This window comes from Salmo trutta, chromosome 6 (genome assembly GCF_901001165.1).
Source record: "Salmo trutta chromosome 6, fSalTru1.1, whole genome shotgun sequence".
Lineage (NCBI taxonomy): Eukaryota > Metazoa > Chordata > Actinopteri > Salmoniformes > Salmonidae > Salmo > Salmo trutta.
In genome coordinates this window covers 18,268,218-18,290,406 of record NC_042962.1, presented here as the reverse complement: position 1 = coordinate 18,290,406, position 22,189 = coordinate 18,268,218, and the positions used below count along the sequence as shown (strand labels likewise).

The 22,189-nt window shown below is 44.2% G+C and overlaps 1 protein-coding gene and 1 non-coding gene across 2 annotated transcripts in view; both read right to left on the bottom strand.

Moving 5' to 3' along the window:
- lama1 (laminin, alpha 1) overlaps nt 1-22,189 on the bottom strand; it is a 64,247-nt gene that overhangs the window by 29,654 nt on the left and 12,404 nt on the right. The window contains exons 4-23 of the mRNA XM_029755549.1: nt 15,914-16,156; nt 15,121-15,300; nt 14,733-14,822; nt 13,717-13,834; nt 12,278-12,456; nt 11,209-11,314; nt 10,740-10,897; nt 10,399-10,539; nt 10,001-10,165; nt 9,194-9,295; nt 8,678-9,004; nt 7,763-7,873; nt 6,445-6,572; nt 5,790-5,876; nt 5,316-5,527; nt 3,514-3,620; nt 1,521-1,701; nt 1,063-1,199; nt 660-893; nt 370-513 (exon numbers count right to left, since the gene is read on the bottom strand). Coding sequence (XP_029611409.1) covers nt 370-513; nt 660-893; nt 1,063-1,199; nt 1,521-1,701; nt 3,514-3,620; nt 5,316-5,527; nt 5,790-5,876; nt 6,445-6,572; nt 7,763-7,873; nt 8,678-9,004; nt 9,194-9,295; nt 10,001-10,165; nt 10,399-10,539; nt 10,740-10,897; nt 11,209-11,314; nt 12,278-12,456; nt 13,717-13,834; nt 14,733-14,822; nt 15,121-15,300; nt 15,914-16,156 — 3,150 coding nt within the window. The remainder of the gene's footprint in view (nt 1-369; nt 514-659; nt 894-1,062; nt 1,200-1,520; nt 1,702-3,513; nt 3,621-5,315; nt 5,528-5,789; nt 5,877-6,444; nt 6,573-7,762; nt 7,874-8,677; nt 9,005-9,193; nt 9,296-10,000; nt 10,166-10,398; nt 10,540-10,739; nt 10,898-11,208; nt 11,315-12,277; nt 12,457-13,716; nt 13,835-14,732; nt 14,823-15,120; nt 15,301-15,913; nt 16,157-22,189) is intronic.
- Nucleotides 33-175, bottom strand: LOC115196497 (small nucleolar RNA SNORA29). The gene has a single exon (XR_003878862.1). It is a non-coding gene; the product is annotated as a small nucleolar RNA SNORA29 (small nucleolar RNA).

Sequence of the window (22,189 nt, the reverse complement as noted above, 5' to 3'; positions counted from 1 at the left end):
AAATCGAGAAAAGAAAGAACAAGTATTTTGTTTGAAAAATGTGCCGTAATTTCATATAGAGGTGGAGGAGTGAAGGCTGCTCAACCCCTTCAGAGAATGACAGACGGTTTCTCTATCCTGTTAGCATAGCCACCCATCTGTAGAGGAAGCAGATGGGCGGGACTAAAACAGGAATCCTGGGCTGTATTCAGGGACCAGAAATGTTCAGAACGTAGCATATAGAAATAGAATGAATAGAGCTGACAAGATTCACTATTCTATCCGACAGACCATAATATCTGTTCTACATTATACATTTCTATTTGAACCTTCTTTAACGTTTACCTCACTGAACAGACTCCAAGTTGAGTTTTGATAGACTTTACTCACCGGTACACGGACCATCCCACCGAGCTCCTCGCAGTCTGAGGAGACTCCGAAACAGAAACAGGGGCTGCAGCCGGCCGGGTTAGGACCAGATAGACCGAAGGATCCCTTCTTACACTCATCACAGCCTCCTCCGCCCACATTGTCCTGGCAACCACAGACCAATAAATTAAAGCATACTTCGAACGGACACAATAAAACGAAACACTATCGTAGGCCATAACGGATATGATAATCCACCATGTGGGTTTACTGCTTGTTTGTTCAACCAGTTTTACCAGCGGTAGCAGTACCTTGCACACACAGTTCCCTGGGGCCTCACAGCTGCACAGGCCCAGTTCCTTATCACAGAACTCCTCTCTGGTGCCGTTGATGTTGCAGTTGCACGCCGTGCATTCTGGGTAGCCCCTGTAGCCCATGGTGCACTGGTCACATTTCTCACTGGCGAAATCAGGGCGGCACAGGCACTGTCCATTGGTGAGGTCACACTGGGTGGCAGAACTGCCCGCCTCACTGCAATCACATGACTAAGGGGGGCAAAGATGAGCTTTTATGAACACCTATTATGATATGAATGTGCTCATTAATAACTTATGAAGCATCTATGTCGGCCTTAAAAGAACATACATAGGCATATGTAGGCATTATAAAGGCTTATAAAGCTTATAAAGTTGTGTTCATAGAGGTGTGTTTTACCTTACAACCTGCCACAGTGTCGTGACCCCAGTGACCTTCCTCACACAACTCACACTTCTCTCCTATGGTGTGGGGAGGACAGATACACTTGCCTGTCGTCGCGTTACAGTTTCCGTGGGTGTGGGCACACTCACACTCTGATGGAGGAGAAGAGAGAAAAATAACCGAGAGAGAGAAAGATAGCGAGAGAGAGAGAGAGAGAGAGAGAGAGAGAGAGAGAGAGAGAGAGAGAGAGAGAGAGAGAGAGAGAGACAGAGAGAGAAAGATACAGAGAGCGAGAGAGAGCAATACAGAGAGAGAAAGATACAGAGAGCGAGAGAGAGCAATAAAGAGAGAGAGAGAGAGAGAGAGAGAGAGAGAGAGAGAGAGAGAGAGAGAGAGAGAGAGAGAGAATGAAGATCAGATTGAAACTCAAATGAATATGTCTGTTAAAGTTTGGGTAAAGTCTGTGGCCTTACGTGTACACCCGCTGTCCTGGTAGTTGAAGTAACCATGGTAACAGCGGTCACATTTGTCCCCTGCCACCCCTGGGATGCATTGGCACCGCCCCTCCTCCTCACATGCTGTGGACACAGATCCTGATTGGCTACAGTTACAGTCTCTGCACCCCTGTCCACTGAGAAGACTGTGGAAGCCCACCTGGAAAACACACAGAAGAAAATACCAATTGTTACTAACTTCCATCAGCTAACCATCTGAACCTTCTTGATTTTCCCTCAAATATATCCAGACATACAGATGTAGGATCTTCAGACTTGATTTTTCCTTACAAAAAATGTAGCAACCCCTACAAAAAAGTCCATGAATTATAATCCACATAATAATTCCCATTTCCTGGCGCTGCAGGATTATTTTCCTGCTGTAACAAACTAAGATCCTACATCTGTAGAAATATGCGTATTACTCTATCTGTATCCTTGATAGAGAGCATGTCGCAGGATGCCAAGAGACACTAGAAGTAATACTTCTCCATGTCCAATGACATCATCACTATCAGCAGAGGGTCTCACTGTCACCAATCACCTCACAGTTACCATCTAACATGAACAGGCAGAAAGTATATCCCATCTCCTCTAATATTACTGGCGGAGGGCTTCATCTGTCTCTATCAGTCCTCTCTGCCAAAGCTGTCAACTCTCAGTCCACATTAGACCCAACGGAGAACCAGGAACCAGACAGCCATGCCAGGACGTGGGTCAGAATTTACACCAGCCAGAGCATCTGATTCTGGGATTAGAGAGAAGCTGCTACCCCACCTTCCCTCCCCATCTTTCAATATCTACATTCCCAATTGGGTTAAACATTAATAAAACATACTGAAAGAGAGAGAAGCCCAAGACTGCTCGCTGTTCTCCCTAGATAAATATGATCTAAATTCATGAGCTTTTGGTTCCATTTAAACAGTCCTTTTGGTTCCATTTGAACAGTCCTTTTGGTTCCATTGGAACAGTCCTTTTGGTTCCATTGGAACAGTCCTTTTGGTTCCATTTAAACAGTCCTTTTGGTTCCATTGGAACAGTCCTTTTGGTTCCATTTAAACAGTCCTTTTGGTTCCATTTGAACAGTCCTTTTGGTTCCATTTAAACAGACCTTTTGGTTCCATTGGAACAGTCCTTTTGGTTCCATTTAAACAGTCCTTTTGGTTCCATTTGAACAGTCCTTTTGGTTCCATTTAAACAGTCCTTTTGGTTCCATTTGAACAGTCCTTTTGGTTCCATTTGAACAGTCCTTTTGGTTCCATTTAAACAGTCCTTTTGGTTCCATTGGAATAGTCCTTTTGGTTCCATTGGAACAGTCCTTTTGGTTCCATTTGAACAGTCCTTCCCCAGCCAAAGACCCCTCCCCAACCAAACAAACCAACTCTGCTCTAAATAAGCAACACAATATTATCCCTCTGTCTGTCTGTCTGTCTGTCTGTCTGTCTGTCTGTCTGTCTGTCTGTCTGTCTGTCTGTCTGTCTGTCTGTCTGTCTCTCTCTCTCTCCCTCCTTCCCATATTCCCTCGCTCCCTCTCTCTTCCCTATCTCTCTTTGCCAGGGTGTGAGCAGACAGACAATCTGATCGTGCTAATGAATATATCCAAAACATTGGACTGCATTTTGACCAGCTGGGCTTTATTGGAAGGCGGGTGTGGGAAGCGGGACGCAGGGAGGAAAGAAGCGGGAGACCTTGGACACCCTCTGAGAACTAAGCGTTCCAATGGACTGGGCTGGAAACTTAGCATGCCTTTCCAAATTCCAAATACTAATTGCAAGGAGAGGTATGGGAATAGGGTGGAATTAAACAGAAAATGGAGGGTGGAAGGAAGGGCCTGGAGTTTATCTTGGTGTGACCATAGACCATAACTAGGAAGAATTGTTTTTTCTGGTAAGAAAAACTCTTGGCCCTATGGTATGTGAGTTTGAAGTTGTGAATATATTATGAAACAGAGAATGATAAACAATCTACATACCTGACACTGGTCACACTTCTCTCCCACTACGTTGGGTTTGCAGGTACACTGTCCAGTGAGCAGGTCACACATGGCTGAGTACGACCCATTTCCATGGCAACCGCAAGCTATACACGGGGGAGAAATAAGAGTAAAACAGTCGTTAACGTACATGTTTAACATCAGGACACTTCTTCCAATTTTATGTTGAAAATAATACCGGTAAGTGGAGAGATATATCCTAAAATAATCATACAATTCTCAAAGCGCCATTTTGATGATAAAATACCGTTTTTTTCATGTAGTATAGACATTATGCAGACATGGAAAATATTTTAGAAAGTTTACTGCAAGGAGGCTGACTTGCAGTATTACGATATTCCCCTAGATGTCACTCTATCCATTATAAAGAGCAGTTGCCTACAGTTGCCTTTCATAAGAAGGAAATACACACATTTGAAGTAAAATTGCACATCTATCACAATATTTTTGACCATGTTTGAAGGTGAAATGAACACCATTCTAGGTGTTGACTGAATCCTTTACCAGTATCACATATCTCACTATGAACATTACATTCCTATTCAAATCAAAATCAAATCAAATGTATTTATATAGCCCTTCTTACATCAGCTGATATCTCAAAGTGCTGTACAGAAACCCAGCCTAAAACCCCAAACAGCAAGCAATGCAGGTGTAGAAGCATATGTTATGTGCCTATTCTCATAACATATATGCATTTTCAATGTTGTGGTATGCAGACATTGTCACAAAACCAGGTCTGGGAATGATGCATAATTACCATCATTCTTATAAGACTTCATAAACTGTTCATAAGCTGCCTTGAGAGGGCAGGTCCCATACCATATCTTAACCAATTATTTATGTAAACACTAGATGACTTACAGGGGGCGCTGTTTAACTCTCTGTAAAAAAATATTGTAAAAAAATATTTTGGAAGCTATAGAAATTAATTTATTAATGTCTACATTTGTTTTTGACACGTTTATTATATTACAGACACCTTAATGCATACTTTTAAATTATATTATGTCAACTAAACATTAACATTTTCCTTAAAGTATATTATTTGAAACTACTGTTACTGTCCCCACTACAATAAAAAATACATGCAATTTTGTCCTTTGTCCCATTTAATTGAAATGTTGTAGAATTCCATTCATTCCTATGGAGGACTGCTCCTTCTGGGGAGTACCAAAATGGCCGATCGGTGGCTTCAAAGCCTCTCATTGGCAAATACATAGCATTAGCAATCCAGGGTTTACACACATCATTGTTTGTATCCCGGCAAGGGTTGAGCCTGAACTTTGGCCTCCCAGTGCCTAAGGTAACATGTCACAGGTCTGTATTCACGAAGTGTCTCAGAATAGGAGTGCTGATCTTGGATCAGTTTAGAATTTTAGATCATAATGAATGAGATTACATGGTCAGGGAAGACCCGATCCCAGATCAGCACACCTCTATTCAGAGAATACAGGCCCTGACCCATAACAGACCTTATTGTTAGGAACAGGTCAGACACGTGACGACGCAGAACTAGGTCAAAGTTGAGACTTAATCTGTGAATGGTTGGCCATGTCCTTCACTCAGCATTCCACTGTGACTAAATGCTAATCAGAAACAAGCAAAAGTGTCTATTTCCTGTCTATTTTCACTGTGTAATCTGTGACCTGATTTGGTACATATTGTAGATGCACTGCACGTCTAGGTGAAGGATGTTTCTTGTAATAAATTTGTAACTGTGATGGGATCTGTGGAAGAATCGTCTATAAGGACAATAAACATCATCACAGCTCTGTTACCCTGGCAGTTCTTGGCAGTGATGGCGTCACCATAGTAGCCGTCCTCACACCTCTCACAGTCATCTCCGCTGGTGTGGCTGTGACACTTCAGACACACACCGCTGCTGGTGTCACAGTGGCCCGGGTCCCAGGGGTCCACGTTTCCGTTGCACTCACACAGCACACACTCCTTGCCTGCCACCGTCGGGTCGCCATGGTAACCATTAGCACACCTGGAGAAGTCAAAGTTCGAAGATTAACACATAATACAATAAACTTAATCATACGATTAATGAAATGGTTGAGACTAGTATTGGTGTATACTGTAACTGAGTTTCACTTATAATACATATTTTTCCATGCAAACTGTTAAGTGTAATTACTAATATGCACTTAGCAACAAGTGAAACATTTCTGATTATATAGTATAGGTCTAAGAAGTGAAGACAGGGTCAAACAGAGAAGATTAGGTTTCAGAACATTTGGTCTACATACCTCTCACACTTAGTCCCAGTGTAGCCCTGCTGGCACTGGTCACATGTCACCTGTACAGGGCCCTCCAGGAGACAGGTGGGGCTGAAACTGAAGAGACCAGCAGTGTGAAAAGACAGGAGTGTTAGGGGGAGTCTACATGACGTATCACTAAGAGCTACAGATTTTATGATTATGATTTGTGTTTCTATAGGGCTTTTCTTCAACTTGAAGAATTTCATCTTGTATGGGGGCAGAACTCACCTCTTAGCTCCACCACTAGAATTGTTCCACAACTATGTTTATGCTTCATATCTATTCACACAATAAAGTCTCTGGGGCAGTTGAAACATTCTGTTGTTGACATAAGAATCTACACTGAGTGCACATAACATTAGGAACACCTGCTCTTTCCATGACATAGACTGACCAGGTGAATCCAGGTGAACGCTTTTGACACCTTGTAGTCCATGCCCAGCTATATTGAGTCTGTTCTGAGGGCAACATGGGGTGCAACTACATTTTAGGAAGATGTTCCTAATGTTTTGTACACTCAGTGTGTAACGGCCAAACTCTCCACCACCCAGCGCCCACGCACGTGACCTATCTATCGCCATGGAGAGGGTTTCTAGAATCTGAATGAATGGTACATTGGCACAGAGTTGGCACAGTCACTCACTTGTTCGTCGCCACTATCAGCGGGCAAGCACATCTCTGGCAGTCCTCCGGGGTGCCCTCAGAGGTGTCGCCATAGTAACCGGGAAGGCATTGGTTACAGTGGGGCCCAGTGGTATTGTGGGTACAGTCCTGGGGAATGATTTAAGGCAACAGTGTCCCGATTAAACTTCTCCCTGCTCTGACACACATGCCCTTACACTGCCATACACTCCATAGCAACCACAATGTCTTGGGATAAAACCTCCACTGCCATGGTAAAGGGATAGCTCACTTTTTGAGCTAATTTTTTTCAACTTAAAAAAAACTGTTTGGATGACCACCCTAAGATAAAACTTTGAAATGTGAACTATCCCTTTAAGTGCACCAAACTGCTAAAACCTAACCGAATCAAAGTGAATCATCTTCACTTATTCAATTGAACGTAGTAGCTACTAGGTTTAGCATGCCTTTTGATTTACATTGTATATTGACAGAATGCATGCCTGGCAGTAGCCATTGGATAATCATTGCTTTGTCGCACGCCATTTAAACACCTAACACAGCATTACTCAGGATTAACTTGTCATCCAATAGGGGGAGGAATTAATTTGAAACAGAGCCCAAACTGCGCACGCTGTTCACTATAAAGTCGTGCACTGTATAGGGAATAGGATGGTCGGCTCTAGCCAAAAGTTGTACGCTGTATAGGAAATAAGGAAGCCATTTTAGACGCAGCCAGAACAGTGACCCATCACGTGGCTGTCAAGAAACACAGCTCAAGCCAGGAAGCTTCATACTGAGATTTTGTTCATTGGTTTAGCCTCTAGCTGTGAAGTGAAGCTCTAACTAGTTTAGAGGTTAGCTAGAGCAGATGCTAGGGTCAGATAAACGGCTGGATGTGTCCATGTCCTTATTTTACACAGATGGTGGTGGAAGTAGATGCAATTACGCTTAGAACCCACAAACAAGCCATAGATGTATGGCATACCTACCACAGGAGGTTGGTGTTACCTTAATTGGGGAGAACGTGCTCGTCTTAATCACTGGAGTGGAATTAGTGGAATGGTATCAAATACATCAAACACATGGTTTCCATTTGCTCTGTTCCAGCCATTATTATGAGCCGTCCTCCCCTCAGCAGCCTCCACTGATATCTATGGGTCATATTCCTACGTCTCTGGCCCCTGTCTAAACATGACGTTAGACAGAGAGGTGACTCGCCGGACAGACTCCATTGACAGATGTATGGAATACATTTATGGTATATCTATTTCTCATATATCTACGTCTCTGGCCCCCTGCTGTCTAAACATGACATGGGACAGATAGGTGAGACTCACCAGACAGACTCCGTTGATGTCACATTCTGTAGCGTGGTCATTACACTCACACTGGAGACAGTTACCTCCGAACAGGATCCCGCCCACGCGATAGAATCCAGATGAACAGTACTACAAACACAGAGAGAAACATCGTCATTTTGCGTTCACTTTTACCCAAAGTTGCATAAAATAAGAACAGGTATTCAGACTATGCGGCACATACACTGAGTATACAAAACTTTAACAACTTTACACGACATAGACTGACCAGGTGAATCCAGGTCAAAGCTATGATCTCTTATTGATGTCACTTATTAAATCCACTTCAATCAGGGGAGGAGACAGGTTAAAGAAAGATTTTTAACCCTTGAGACAATTGAGACATGGATTGTGAATGTTTGCCATTCAGAGGGTGAATGGGCATCACAAAAGATTTTAGTGCGTTTGAAAGGGGTATGGTAATAGGTGCCAGGCACATCGATTTGTATCAAGAATGGTCCACCACCCAAAGGACATCCAGCCAATTTGACTGTGGGAAGCATTGGAGTCAACATGGGCCAGCATCCCTGTGGAACACTTTTTACAACTTGTAAAGTCCATGTGGCTGTTCTGAGGGCAAAATGGGGGAGTGAAACTCAATATGAAGAAGGTGTTCCTAATGTTTTGTACACTCAGTCTATGACATAATTTACAAGTTGTGTTTATCTGAAGTGATCTATAGTAAACACATGTATTGAATATATGTGGATTATGTGAGAATCGAACCCACAACACTGTTGCTCTTCTAACTCTAGCTAACTTAGCCATCTGAAATGCATAATGAGCTTTGCTTTTACAATGGATGCTGACACAGCTCAAGTCATTAACTAGACTAGACACATACAGTAGTAAACAGTATCAACCTGGCCACTGTCACGTGACCTGGGTGTTTACCTCACAGGATGTGCCCAAGTAGCCCCAGGGGCACTCACACTGCTCCACGTCCCGGGCCTGGACTCGGTTAGCAGACCTGATGTCTGCCGTGTCCAGAGATACAGTGCTCAACCTGAGTGCCCCCTCTGCGCTGGCATTGAGGTGACCTCTGATCCTCAGTCCGGCCAAGTCTGCCAGTACGGTCATCAGTTCGTCCCTGTCAACCCTCTGGCCTGTGTGTAGGTCTACGAAGCCCTGCGGTAGGAGCTCCACGGAAACAAGCTGCTCCCGCAGGGGCGTCAGGAAGAGCTGCTGGGGGGGCGACTGGCGCAGGGTCCTCCCGTTCCCCTGGGGACGCATCCAGACAAGGCGGTTAGCAACACTTTTAGGGGCGATTCGGGTGATTCCATAATGGTAATGAAATCTATAATGGTCTAGGGGTTTCTTTTACTGTAAACTAGGTTCACAGTCTTGCATTCCACAGCTAATATCATACCCAGGTTGAATACATATCTAGTTAGCACAATATTAACTTACCTCAATAATCAAATCAAACTGTGATGGCAGAGAATTGTCCACATTGTCCACAGAAACATCATAGGCCACAGTGTAGTTTAAAAGCCCTCCGTATGATGTCAGCTTCACAAAGCAATGGGAAAAAAACAAAAAGGGGAAAATTGTAAAAATAGAGAAAGTGTTAGACTCAAGAAAACATTACCTACAGCAAATATGCAATAGTGGAAATTCGTTACACTAAATATTGAAGTAAAATCAGGCCCGCGGGGATAATTGCTGCCTCTATCTTTCTCTCCCTCCCTCCAGATATTAAGTCCATGCCAGAAATAATGACTAATTCTAATGAATTAATTCTAATCTCTGGAGGAACTAATGGGTACAGTAGAACACATAAGACAGGGTTCTAATGAATGGAACCTCATTAATTTGGCGATTAATAAAGTGCCCGACCCTACTTGACTATAATTACAGGGCGCCCTGTATTAACACACAGTGGGAGGAAAGAAGAAGGGGACTACAAATGATGAGTGGAAAAAGAGAGATAGGGAGAGAAAGAGAAGAGAGAGAGGAGAGTGAAAAAGAGAGAAATACAATAGCAAGAAAGACAGAGAGAGATAAATCTATAGGGAGAACAGAGGCCTATTTCCTCCCTCCTGTGGGGATTGTGAAATCAATTTGTCCCAAGCTAATACATGCGGGTCATTAGCTAGCTGAACATCTCACTGTGACGGACAACTTTGAGTTCAGAAGGAATACGGGAACTCCATAGGTGAGAGTTTAGCGTTGGTAGCATAGGTACAGTATACTGTATGTCAGCAAAACGCTTACCCTGTTCCCCAGGAAACCCTCCGGAGCGGCCCAGGTAGACACAAAACGGTACGACTGGATCATGGTGATGCTGGGGACAATGAGGTTGTTGTCGTCATCAGTGAGGGGCGCCGTGTAGATGGAGACGCTTTGGGTAGGAAGGAGCCATCCATTGGAGTGAACAGTCTAGGGCCCAGGAGAAATGTGTCATGAGAACATCACAGGCCGATCCAATTTACTGGTTATGTGTTATTGAGTTCTACAGTATCAAAGAGTTTAAAGGCTCCCAACAAAACGATGTGGAACCATTGGAGTTGGTTGATGCATATTGTGGATATCCTTGTCCAAAGGAACAACTAAGTAATTAAATGGATGTGTGAATGAGAGTGTATTTGGATGTGGGAGTTGCGGTGTGTTACCTGAAACAGAGACCATGGTGAACTCTCACACACGTCAGACACACCGAAGCAGAAACACTCTGTGCATCCCTCTGGGTTACGGTCCTCCAGGTTGTAGAAACCCTGCTTACACAGGTCACAGTTGGCCCCCATCACGTTCTCCTAAGTCACACACACACAGTGGAGAAGATCAGGTCAGGGGCATTAGTTTGGTAGGAACATTCAGGGACAATGAGCACAAGACTGTCTTAGCCTGTTGAGCTAAAACCTAGGCATTAGCTCAGGGAGCTAACGCAAGTCTTCAGGTCTCCAGGCAAGGTTACTCATCATGCACGTGTTACCCTATATTACCCCAGCGTTACCTTGCAGATGCACTCTGTGCAGGGGTCGATGTTGAGGCTGCCTTCCAGACTGCACTCACAGCGTGAACACAGGGGGAAGTCCCTGTAGCCAAAGGCACAGCGTTCACAGCGCTCACCCACAAAGCCCTCTTTGCACAGACACTGCCCTGGGTTCAGACCTGCACAGCACAGTCAATACAGCACAGTTAGCATTGACCAATTAGCACAGTCAATACACCACAGTTAGCATAGTCTAGTTAGCACAGTCAATACGGCACAGTTAGCATAGTCTAGTTAGCAAAGTCAATACAGCACAGTTAGCATAGTCTAGTTAGCACAGTCAATACAGCACAGTTAGCATAGTCTAGTTAGCAAAGTCAATACAGCACAGTTAGCATAGTCTAGTTAGCACAGTCAATACAGCACAGTTAGAATAGTCCAGTTAGCACAGTCACAGTACATTAAAATCAGTACAGTTCCGTGTTTGTACCTTTCTCCAGCTTGGCGTGGTTGTCATCTCTGATGCAGGCAGGAGTCAAAGACCCCCTCATGTCACAGCCACACTCCACACATGGGTTCTCACTGTAGGGCGACACCTACACACACAGACACACAAACACATATACACGCACACCCAGGAGGAAACAAATACACAATGACCATTCACATTCCACACAAGGTACACACTAAAATTAAAAGTTGAATAAATCGCCATTCATCCATCCAAGCAAGGACCATGACACTAATGCAGTTCCTCTCTACAGTCATTCTAGGACACAGCAACAAATAACTCCATTATCTTTCGTTGAGCTACAGAACCAAAACTACAATGTAGAAAGAGGAGGAAGGGAAGCGCTACTGAGGTACACAATAGTACATTTTGGTAGACAGAAGGGGCTCTTTGGTAAAAGGGGTGAATTGGTCATCAAAAAGAAAGGAGGACCAAGGCACTCTTTATATAATTAATTAAAATGCCTTTGTTTGTATGGCATGTTCAATAGAAACAAAGTTTTAGAAATCTGACACGTTTCGGCATTTTAAAACATTGTTTCTATTGAACATGCCGTACAAATAAAGGCATTTTAATTAATTATATGAAAAGTGACTTGGTCCTCGTTTCTTTTTGAAAACTACAATGTGTTTGTAATCAGGACCACACACACACACACACACACACACACACACACACACACACACACACACACACACACACACACACACACACTGATTTTATTGTCCAATCACAGACAATAGGAATGTACACAACAGTGCACAGAAAGGCGCACGCCACTAGGCAGGGACACAAAGGAAGACCAGGGGGATCCTCAGGAAACAGGGACCATAGGGACACAAAGGAAGACCAGGGGGATCCTCAGGAAACAGGGACCATAGGGACACAAAGGAAGACCAGGGGGGTCCTCAGGTAACGGGGACCATAGGGACACAAAGGAAGACCAGGGGGGTCCTCAGGAAACAAGTACCATATTAATGGATTGGATTACAGGGACCATAGGGACACAAAGAGGGCATTGGATTACGGGACAGTGAGGAGACAGTACCTCGTGGGGTCTGTAGAAGCCATCTGCGCAGGTCTCACAGTTGACACCGGCCGTGTTCTGGGTACAATTGATACACACACCCCCGCCATGGAAGTGACCATGCGAGTTCATGCTCATCTTGTGGTCGTCCATAGTTTGGTTGTAATAGCAGTCCTCGGACTTGTTGTGGCAGTTACATTCTAGTGGAGGAGAATATTAAATAGGTCAGATAACAACTAGACTCAGATATTGCGATGAGGGAATTGCAGACTTCGCTCTCACACAGTCACAGCACATGTGCATGGGTGCGCTTCCCACTGTTAGAGCCTGGTAGGTACGGGACCAAAACAGCTGACAAGTTTAGCTTCGCGCTTCACCGCTCCTAGTTGTTGCGGAAATTGACCCACTATGCTTTTTACTTTGTGCACCAATGTCATATCGCTGAGTATACCTTTAATGTGAGAGTAGTGAAAGGTTAGTTGATATTAAGAATATACACTGAGTGTACAAAACATTCAGAACCCCTTCCTAATATTGAGTTGACCCCCCTTAGCCCTCAGAACAGACTCAATTCGTCTGGGCATGGACTCTACAAGGTGTCGAAAGCGTTCCACAGGGATGCTGGCCCATGTTGACTGCAATGCTTCCCACAATCAGCTAGATGGGGTGGCAGGTAGCCTAGTGGTTAGACAGTTGGGCTAGCAACCAAAAGGTTACTGGATCGAATCCCTGAGCTGACAAGGTAAAAATCTGTCCTTCTGCCCCTGAACAAGGGGCCGTCCTTGTAAATAAGAATTTGTTCTTAACTGACTTGCCTAATTAAATGTAAAAATAAAATGTCCTTTGGGTGGTGGACCATTCTTGATACACACAGGAAACTGTTGGGTTGTGAAAAACCCAGCAGCGTTGCAGTTCTTGACACACTCAAACAGGTGCACCTGGCACCTACTACCATACTCTGTTCAAATTCACCCTCTGAATGGCACACATACACAATCCATGTCTCAAGGCTTAAAAATACTTCTTTAACATGTCTCCTCCCCTTCATCTACACTGATTGAACTGGATTTAACAAGTCACATCAATAATGGATCATAGCTTTACATAAAAAGCTTGTAAAAACCCATATAGTAGCTAACTAACTCTCCTTCACATTTATTGATATTAAAATGTTTGAATTACTTCAAAAGTGTCTCATGGAATTCATCATAGGGATGGAAAACAAAAACCTCTTTCATGTGTGTCAATGAATAAGTGAGACATGCAAGTGGATTTAATTGAAAAGCGTGAACGTTATTTTATCTGGCACAATTTAAATCAAGTCTAAATCCAGCATGTAATTCCCATGTCTTTATTTACTAAGTGACAAACCAAGGGCAACATGCACAGTATGGTCTTCTACTTAAGATAAGGTTTAAACTTATTTCCCCTTAGGCCCAAAAAGACCAACTGCAGCTTACTCTCGCATGTGTTGCCGTTGGAGAGGGTTCCCGGTTGCCACGGTTCCTGGTGGTAGCCGGGGCAACACTCATTACAGCTCTCCCCACACGTATTGTGCTCACACACACACTGCAACTTCTGAGAGGACAAAAGAGAGAGAGAGGTGAGGAGGAGCCACAGGAAGTGACCGATTGAATGCTTATGCTCTAGTCCTATTGCCAGCTGGGAGTGGGACACACACACACACACATTATTTTCTCATTTTTCCTTGTCAAACAAATAGCTGGTCCTATACAAGGTGTGAAGTGACACTTGTGTGTTGTATGCGTATCATGTCATGTTGTTTGTGTGTTACAGATCTAGGATCTTAATTTGAGCCTACAGCAACAGGAAATGTGAATTATTATGTGGATTATAGGTTCATTGACATTTTTGTAGGGGTTAATAAATTTTTTCGCAAGGAAAAATCAAGCCTGAAATTTGAAAGCCTTTTTAAACTTCAAATATACTTCAAGTTTTACATTTCCTGCATTGCAGGTCAAATTAAGATCCTACATCTGTACGTTGGTGTGAAATATATGAGTGCATTTCCAAGTGGCAAGTTGAAGGGTCACAGGATTAGTGCTTGCTTTCTCATCCTCTTGTTAAGGTGACATTCCCCCTTAATGAGGAAGGCAACCAATTCAACTGAGCAAATGTTGGGCTGTGCCATTCCTTCAGGGACTATAGGGGGAGCTGGGAATACTAAATTCACTTATAAAAACAATTTGTTTGGCAAATATATTTTTATTACTACCATACTTTGCATAAAATTGATATAAAAGTACTCTTTAGAATAAGTGTGTACAGCAATTACAACAAATCAGCAATGAACCAATGATCCCGATAAAATGAGCTTAATTGAGTCAAAATGTGATATGTTTAACATCTCACACAATATGTGAAAGGCAGTAAATAAGTTTTACACTAAACAAAAGCTGAATGACAGCCACCGTGTGAGTCTGAACGGGCAAAACTGAAGACGGCCTGGAGTTACCATGGCAACGGGGTCCCAGGGGCAGCTCTGGGCGTGGCCGTAACAGATGCACATCCCGCCCACTGAGATGTCCTTGATGGAATAGTAGTACTGCAGAAGGAAACACAATGCCAATCAAGTTAGAATGACAAGACAGAAGTTAGAACACTCAAATCTGCCTGGAGAGATGACAACTGATGTCTAAACTCATACTTCAGACATTCTGATGCAAATATCTCGGAATTTAATGTTTGTTAAAACCATAAAAATGCAAAATACATTTTTTTTTAAGCGTTTTTCAAAACGCACAAACCACATATTTTGAATGAATGACCAATTTGGTTTAATATAGCATTTAAACAGAAAACAGAACAGTTAGTGAAAGCTAGTGCTAGTGCTTTAGCCATACCCGTCTGGTGACGATGGGGTCCACCTCCTTAGGGTCACGGTAGCTGAGGGTCATGAGGTCGGCGTTGAGCGTGCGAATCCTCTGCAGACGCAGCCGGATGTAGCGGGCTGAGGTGAAGTCTAGCAGCTCTGGGGTCAGTTGGTCAGCACTGGGCCGCCCGTTGATCAAAGACGTGTGGATCTGAATGGGGCAGAAAAAAATTGAAAGACTAGTGGCAAAAATGAACAACACACATACATATTGACTGAAATACGTCATTACGGTCATTTTTTCTCCCATATCACTTGCCAGTCAGACCACAGGCAAACGATATAACACAGGGCTAAACAATATAAGACACGATCAAGGATCTCACTGTGGGCTTTGGGGTGCGTTTCAATAGTCTGAAGTGGCTTCATCTCCTTGTCTCCCTAACCTTGTTAAACTACTGAGATGCACCCTCAGGGGCTGTGAGTAACCACAGAGTATCCTAACCACAGACGTTCATTACGGCTCTGCCTCGGCTAGAGTGACATTAGCCCAGCAGGCTGGCGTCTAGAACTCTGGGAAAGCAGGCTTTCATTATCGGAAGGACGGTTGAGTCATCTCCCTGTCTGGACTACAGGTGCTAGAGGGGGGGGCACAGAGCCCATTCTCATCTAATTCTCTGCCTTGAACCAGACCTAATAAAGCAGTGGTCTCAAACTCTCAGCCTGTGGGTCACCAACGTGCAGCTCATGAGCTCAATGTGGCTTGCGGGCCGGGAGTTTCAGACCACTGTGGTAATGTAAAGTTTAAATAAATAGATAACTACCTCTCCGTGCTCCAGGGGTACGAGACGTGAGTAGTAGGAGGTACAGATGACCTCGTCGTCTCGTTTGTAGGTGGGGGGTCCGAAGCGGGGGGTGATGTTGTAGCGGGTCAGACATTCTGTGTCGCTGATGGCGTAGTACTGCCAGGGTGTGTACTCCACACCGTCCATTGAACGCTCCAGCACCCAGTTACCAGGACGAGGGGAGTTGGCTGCCTTGATTATGATGTAGGCCACCTGGAAAATCTGTAGACACACACAGACAGACAGATTTTAATATTTCATATTTAACAGTGAGAGTACGAAAGGACACACACACACACACACTCATGCACTCATGCACTCATGCACAAACAGAGTTATTCTCCCACCCATAATATTTTATGTCTGGATCTCCATTTTGTTGTGGATGACTGGAAGCTCAAGCTGTGCACCTTAAATACAAGGCTTCCTTCATAAGAGCACAAATAGGTCTTTGATTGACAAGGAGCATCAGATATGCATCAGATCTGTTTTGACGTAATAACAGTGTACTGACACATTTAACCACTCAGTTACCGCAAGTTCTCTGTAACCCTCTTTCATGTGGTGTTGTCACAATGTTAATTGCATGTTTGATTGAATTCCAGTCTTAGTGCATCTGGCCCTAACAGCGCAGCATATGACCCCATACACAGTCATACGATAGGCTACCAAGCTAAAGTGTGGTCCGTAGCTAACAGTTACAGCTCCACTGAACCTCACTGTGAGACCTTGCCTCCACTCTCTCACTGTCTCCTCAACACTCCCCTATGGGCCTTACACAGTCACAGGGCACTACTAGACTGCCATTGCAATTCCCTCTCTTTCACCTCTCTATGACCCTCTCAGTGACACTAATAACAGTCTAGCCTGCCTCACATAAACGCACATAGAACTTGAGCTAGCCGTTATCGGCTTCTCAAATTGGCTTGTCAATGGTGCATTTCCCCAGGGGCTGAGTGGAACCCCCCCCGTTAAATCCTCCCTAAAGGTTCCGGGCAGCGGCACGAGGCTGTAAGTCTACCTTCCGGAAAGGAGGCACACCTACTGGCGTGTCACAGCTGATTTACGGCTGACCCATAACTTCCTCAACGGCGAGGGAACGCGAGCGTTAGCGGGTATCGTCGCCAAGCCACACCAAGTCGTTCCAGTGCATCTAAATGTCAGTCCCCCCTCAGGGCTGACATAGATCATATGAAACAGAGAGCTGGTTGACTTCCCTCAGGTTATGTCTGATCCTTAAGTTACAGAATGATTCGCCCGTATGGGCTTCTGAAAGCTAGACAAGACGTTCAGTTCAAACATCTTTGGCTAAATGCCTTAGTCTGTATAGAAACCATTTGATTGACAGATTCTGAAATCCTCTCTACAGCCTTGAATGATTCACCTGTATGGGCCTCTAATGGCTAGACAAACATCTTTGGCTAAATGCCTGAAGGCCTTCCCACACTGAACATCGGATTCAGTCTTTGACATTTATTGCATGTCACACTGTGCGATGTTACCAAATACAAATCTGGATATCAACCTGGCCAGATTGTACGATTTGCTTCAGTTTTGTCGTCACATTCTGCTATTGGCTTGCGTGGCTACGTTAGCCAATGTAGGCTACGTTAACTGCAGAGGTGTATTTGATCTGCACATTTGCCAGCACCTGTAGCGCAAGCCTCCCTCTATGCTCATACGTGAGTGAAGTGAGTTTGTAAAAAGTATGCATCTTAGAAATAGTCTTCATATACAAACTTGATATGTCCCAAAAGAAGATTTTTGTTTTAATAATATTCTTTGCATTTATTAAAATCCCATCAAATAGCCTGATTTCAGATGTGTCATGTAAACAAGATTATTAGGGAAATTGTTCTTCTTGCAAAGCATGTAAACGTTTAAATGAAACTATTATATTGATCTGACTATTCACAATAATCATATTTTTGTGTGTGCATACTCAGTGCCTATTGGTCGGTCACCGGGATCAGCTCGTAACACAAGCCAAACTACACGATAAAGGCTCTAAAGTTCAGACACAGACAGAACTCTGGTCGAAGTCTACGACCGCACTTGGTGGTACTTAATTGGCTGACCTAGAAGCTGTCACACTGAACGAGCCAAGACTTTCAACAATCATTAACGACCAGAACATTTGCCCATGATGGCAAAATCGTGGCATAAACTGGATGAAATTGTACAGTCTGTGCAGGCCTTTAGTCAATATGGGAATGTTTGGGTTGCCAGATTCTGATATCTTCCCATGTCCTTGAGATGACTAGATAGATGGATGGAACAGGAAAAAAGGTAATGTGATCAGTGAGGTTGACATTCCTGTCCCAGCAGCAGCTTTATCTCTCTGAGACTTCAATCTGTAGAATCCTTTCGACAGGAAGCATCTTTATTCTCATCAAGGAAGCTTGGTCACCAGAGCTTTCTTTGGTTCTTTGGTCACTGGCCCAGTCTAGTCCAGAGTGTGTGTGCGTGTGCGTGTGTGTGGACGTGTTTAGCTATTCTTGTGGGGACCAGAAGTCCCCACAAGAATAGCTGAAAGCTAGACAAGACGTTCGGTTCAAACATCTTTGGCTAAATGCCTTAGTCTGTATAGAAACCATGGGATTGACAGATTCTGAAATCCTCTCAGAAGCCAGAAGTCCCCACAAGAATAGTAAACAAACAAAAATTTGACCAACTGGGGACATTTTGTTGGTCCCCACAAGGTCAATTGCTATTCTTTGGGGTTTAGGGTTAAGGTTAAAATTAGGGTTAGGGTTAGAACAAGGTTTAGGGTTAGGAGCTAGGGTTAGTCATAGGGATGGGAGCTATGGTTAGGTTTAGGGTTAGGTTTTTGGGTTAAGGTTAGTGTTAAGGTTAGGGTTGGGAAAAAGTATGGGTTAGGGAAAATAGGATTTTGAATGGGACTGAATTGTGTGTCCCCACAAGGTTAGCTGTATAAGACTTTATGTGTGTGTGGGTGTGTGTGTGTGTGTGTGTGTGTCAGTGACCTCCCTCAAAGGAGCTTAGTGTTCTCAAGGCAAACAGATGCTGTGAATGGACTGGGTTAGTTATTGAAACGTGACCTAATCCTGATCCATGTGGACTCCAACAAATGGATGCAGACCTTTGTGGACTAGCTGCCTTTGTGCCTCAACTTAACTAACCAATTACTAGAACACTCCGTTTAGAGGATACAAGTTAGCTAACATCACCAGATATCAGTTTTTTCAAATGTAAAACTCTAGCGACTCCTGTGCCGGGCGCATGCACACTGACACGGTCGCCAGTTGTACATCGTTTCCTCCGAGACATTGGTGCGTCTGGCTTCCTGGTTAAGCGAGCAAAGTGTCAAGAAGCAGTGCGGCTTGGTAGGGTCGTGTTTCGGAGGACACATGGCTCTCGACCTTCGCCTCTCCCGAGTCCGTACGGGAGTTGCAGGGATGGGACAAGACTGTAACTACTAATTGGATATCATGAAATTGGGGAGAAAAAAGGGGTAAAAAAAATTAATAATAACAACAACAAAAAACAGATCAAATCAGATATCTGTGTCAGAAATTGGGATAGTTTGCTGAAATTGTGATCTGAGTGCCACATTTCAGAAATATGTTTTGATGTGGCTAGTTACTGTGACTGCTAGAATACAGTGTTAGTCATTACTAGATGCTAAGCGCAAAGTTGTTCCCACTGTGTCTCTTTAGCCACCCAGTCATTACCACTAAATCCCATTCCGCCCAGTAGGACCCAAAGCCCTGTGTAATGGCATGCCTCGGCTAATCTGCCTAGTCACTGTGACTGGCTGGCGGACTTTGATGTGAGCTAGCAAGACCTGGCTGCAAGTAGCCGCGGGAAACAGGCAGAGGATTATTTTTGTAATTAGCTGCCATTTTGGATCAGGTGGGGGGGGGGGGGTTTGTGGGGGTTGTCTCAAAGGATAAGTGAAACAGTCTGACCAGTGTGTTAGAAGACTGAATCGTGGGGTAATCAAAGGGTAAACTGTGACCTACCGAGACAAAACGAAAACACATACACTTACTAACACTTTTCCAATTGGAGTAACATTAAGTAATAGAAATGTGCTTCCCAACCGGTAGCCGGACTAGCCTCTGTGCCAGTTTGGCCGATGGGAGAGAGGGTGGAAAGATAACAAGGCGGGAGAAGACAGTCATGGGGATCCAGCCAGTGGGAACGAGCAGAACCAGGCTGCAGGGGAGAGACAGGAGGATTACCCATCAGCCCCTAAGCCGTCAAAGGGGCCCAGTTCACCAGTTGAGCTTCGCCCTTGGCAGGGCCGGGGCTGTGGGGCTCAGAAAGCGGAGCTAAGTCCCCTCACTGGAGGGAGAAGCCTAAACCAAAAGTAAAGAAATATGGCCACCACTGACACTGAGCAGATCTATGTCCTTCTTGCTACTAATCACCAACATGCTATAAAGGCCTAACATCTGGCTGGTTACAATTCAAACCAAACTGTCTGTGTGTGATAATATGTCAGACACAACGTTAGATAAAGTTGATTTTGAATATGTAAAATTGAGTCAGGTAAATTACATGAGTATTTAATAAATATTCAGACAGAAACAGGCTGTCCTTTGGCTCCCCTCTGTTTTGTGTCTCTGACACTGAATAGAAACCTGCAGAATACTGAATAGCAGTAAATTCTCAGGCTTGGTCAAGACCAAGACCAAATTCCAGCAGTTTGAACATTTAAGATATGCTGTGGTGGCAGTAAAGTTGGAACCCAGACAATAGCAGTGGAAGTCATGGCTGTGGGTTCCGACCACATAAAAGAGGCTGGCGTTTGGCCACAGGCCTTTTTTGTCTAGAGGGTGGAGATGAGTAAGTCTTTTGTGTTGGTGGGAGATGGGAGATGGGGGAAGGGCGATGGGACCCGGAGAGCCCCGTACACGACAGGACATGCACTCAGAGAGGCCCAGCCACACACCGGACAGGACAGTGTGGATATCAGCCAGTATGAGCCAGTGTAGGAATCCAGCCACAGCCAAGGCTCTTTCACCAGAAATACTTACTGTAAGTTTAGAATCATATCACAGAGAGGTTTTCTTTTGAGGTTGGGGTCGGGGTCAATTCCATATTGGAAAATAATTGGAAATTGGCCATTGGCTTCAATGATCCCCCCCAATTCAGGATGTGTTCAATTCACATTTGAATGTGAATTTGAACTGAATTAACCTATCCCCATCAAGTGTTATGGACGGTCCCTTCTCACCAATCACAACCCATCAACATACGACCTTCCCACATTGTTACATGAAGTGTGTCTATAAAAAGTAAGTTAACATGTTGACATAGCAGCGAGCCTTGCAGGTTATATTTTGTCAGAGGGTCATTACGATGGCTATTCTGGTGGACGGTGGCGGCATTGTCGCTGTAAAGGGACAATGTGGGCCAACACAGCTGGGCAGTGGGAACGGGGGCTGTTTGGACAGCAGCGCCTGCATTTGCCCCTCTCCCCCCCTCTCTCCCCCTCTCTCCTGGGGGGCCCACAGGATGAGAGCTCCAAATGGTTTCCCCTCTGTTTGTTTGACTGGGGCCTGTTAATTGGATAAAGAGCTTGGTTGTGTGTGTGAGTGTGAGTGTGAGTGTGAGCGTGTGTGTGTGTGTGTGTGTGTGTGTGTGTGTGTGTGAGTGTGAGTGTGTGTGTGTGAGTGTGAGTGTGAGCGTGTGTGTGTGTGTGTGAGCATGTGCGTGTGTGTGTGTGTGTGTGCGTGCGTGCGTGTGTGCATGTGCTTGTATGTGATGTGCTGGAATGGCATCCACAGGCAGATTAGCCCATCTAAATCCTGACACTTTGACACTGTTTCCTGTCAGGTTTGGACTCCTGTGGATACTGGTCAATACTAGTACTGTCTGCCAGGCACCACACTGAGGGCTTTAATCAAGATGGATGCCACTGGTACCAAACCAAAAACACATGTCTTCATCAAATAAGTGAAAATACAGACATTACACTTAACATAGAACATATGTGCAACATACTGTAGCTTATATAAGAATATATTTACATCGTGGCACTGTAAACTTAATTTAAACCCTCTTTCGAACAGAGAATTTAATAAAGGAAGATATAGCCTAGATATAATGCTATTATTTCTTATGGCATCAGTTATGAGAATCAGTATTCTCCCACGTGAATACTTCGGTATTGCGATGTAGCAGTTAGTTGGAGACACAAAGTATCTCAGCTCCTCAGATGAGAGGGCTAGCTAGGCTAGCACTAGCTTATGGGAAATCTTGAGGTTTTTAGAGATATAATGA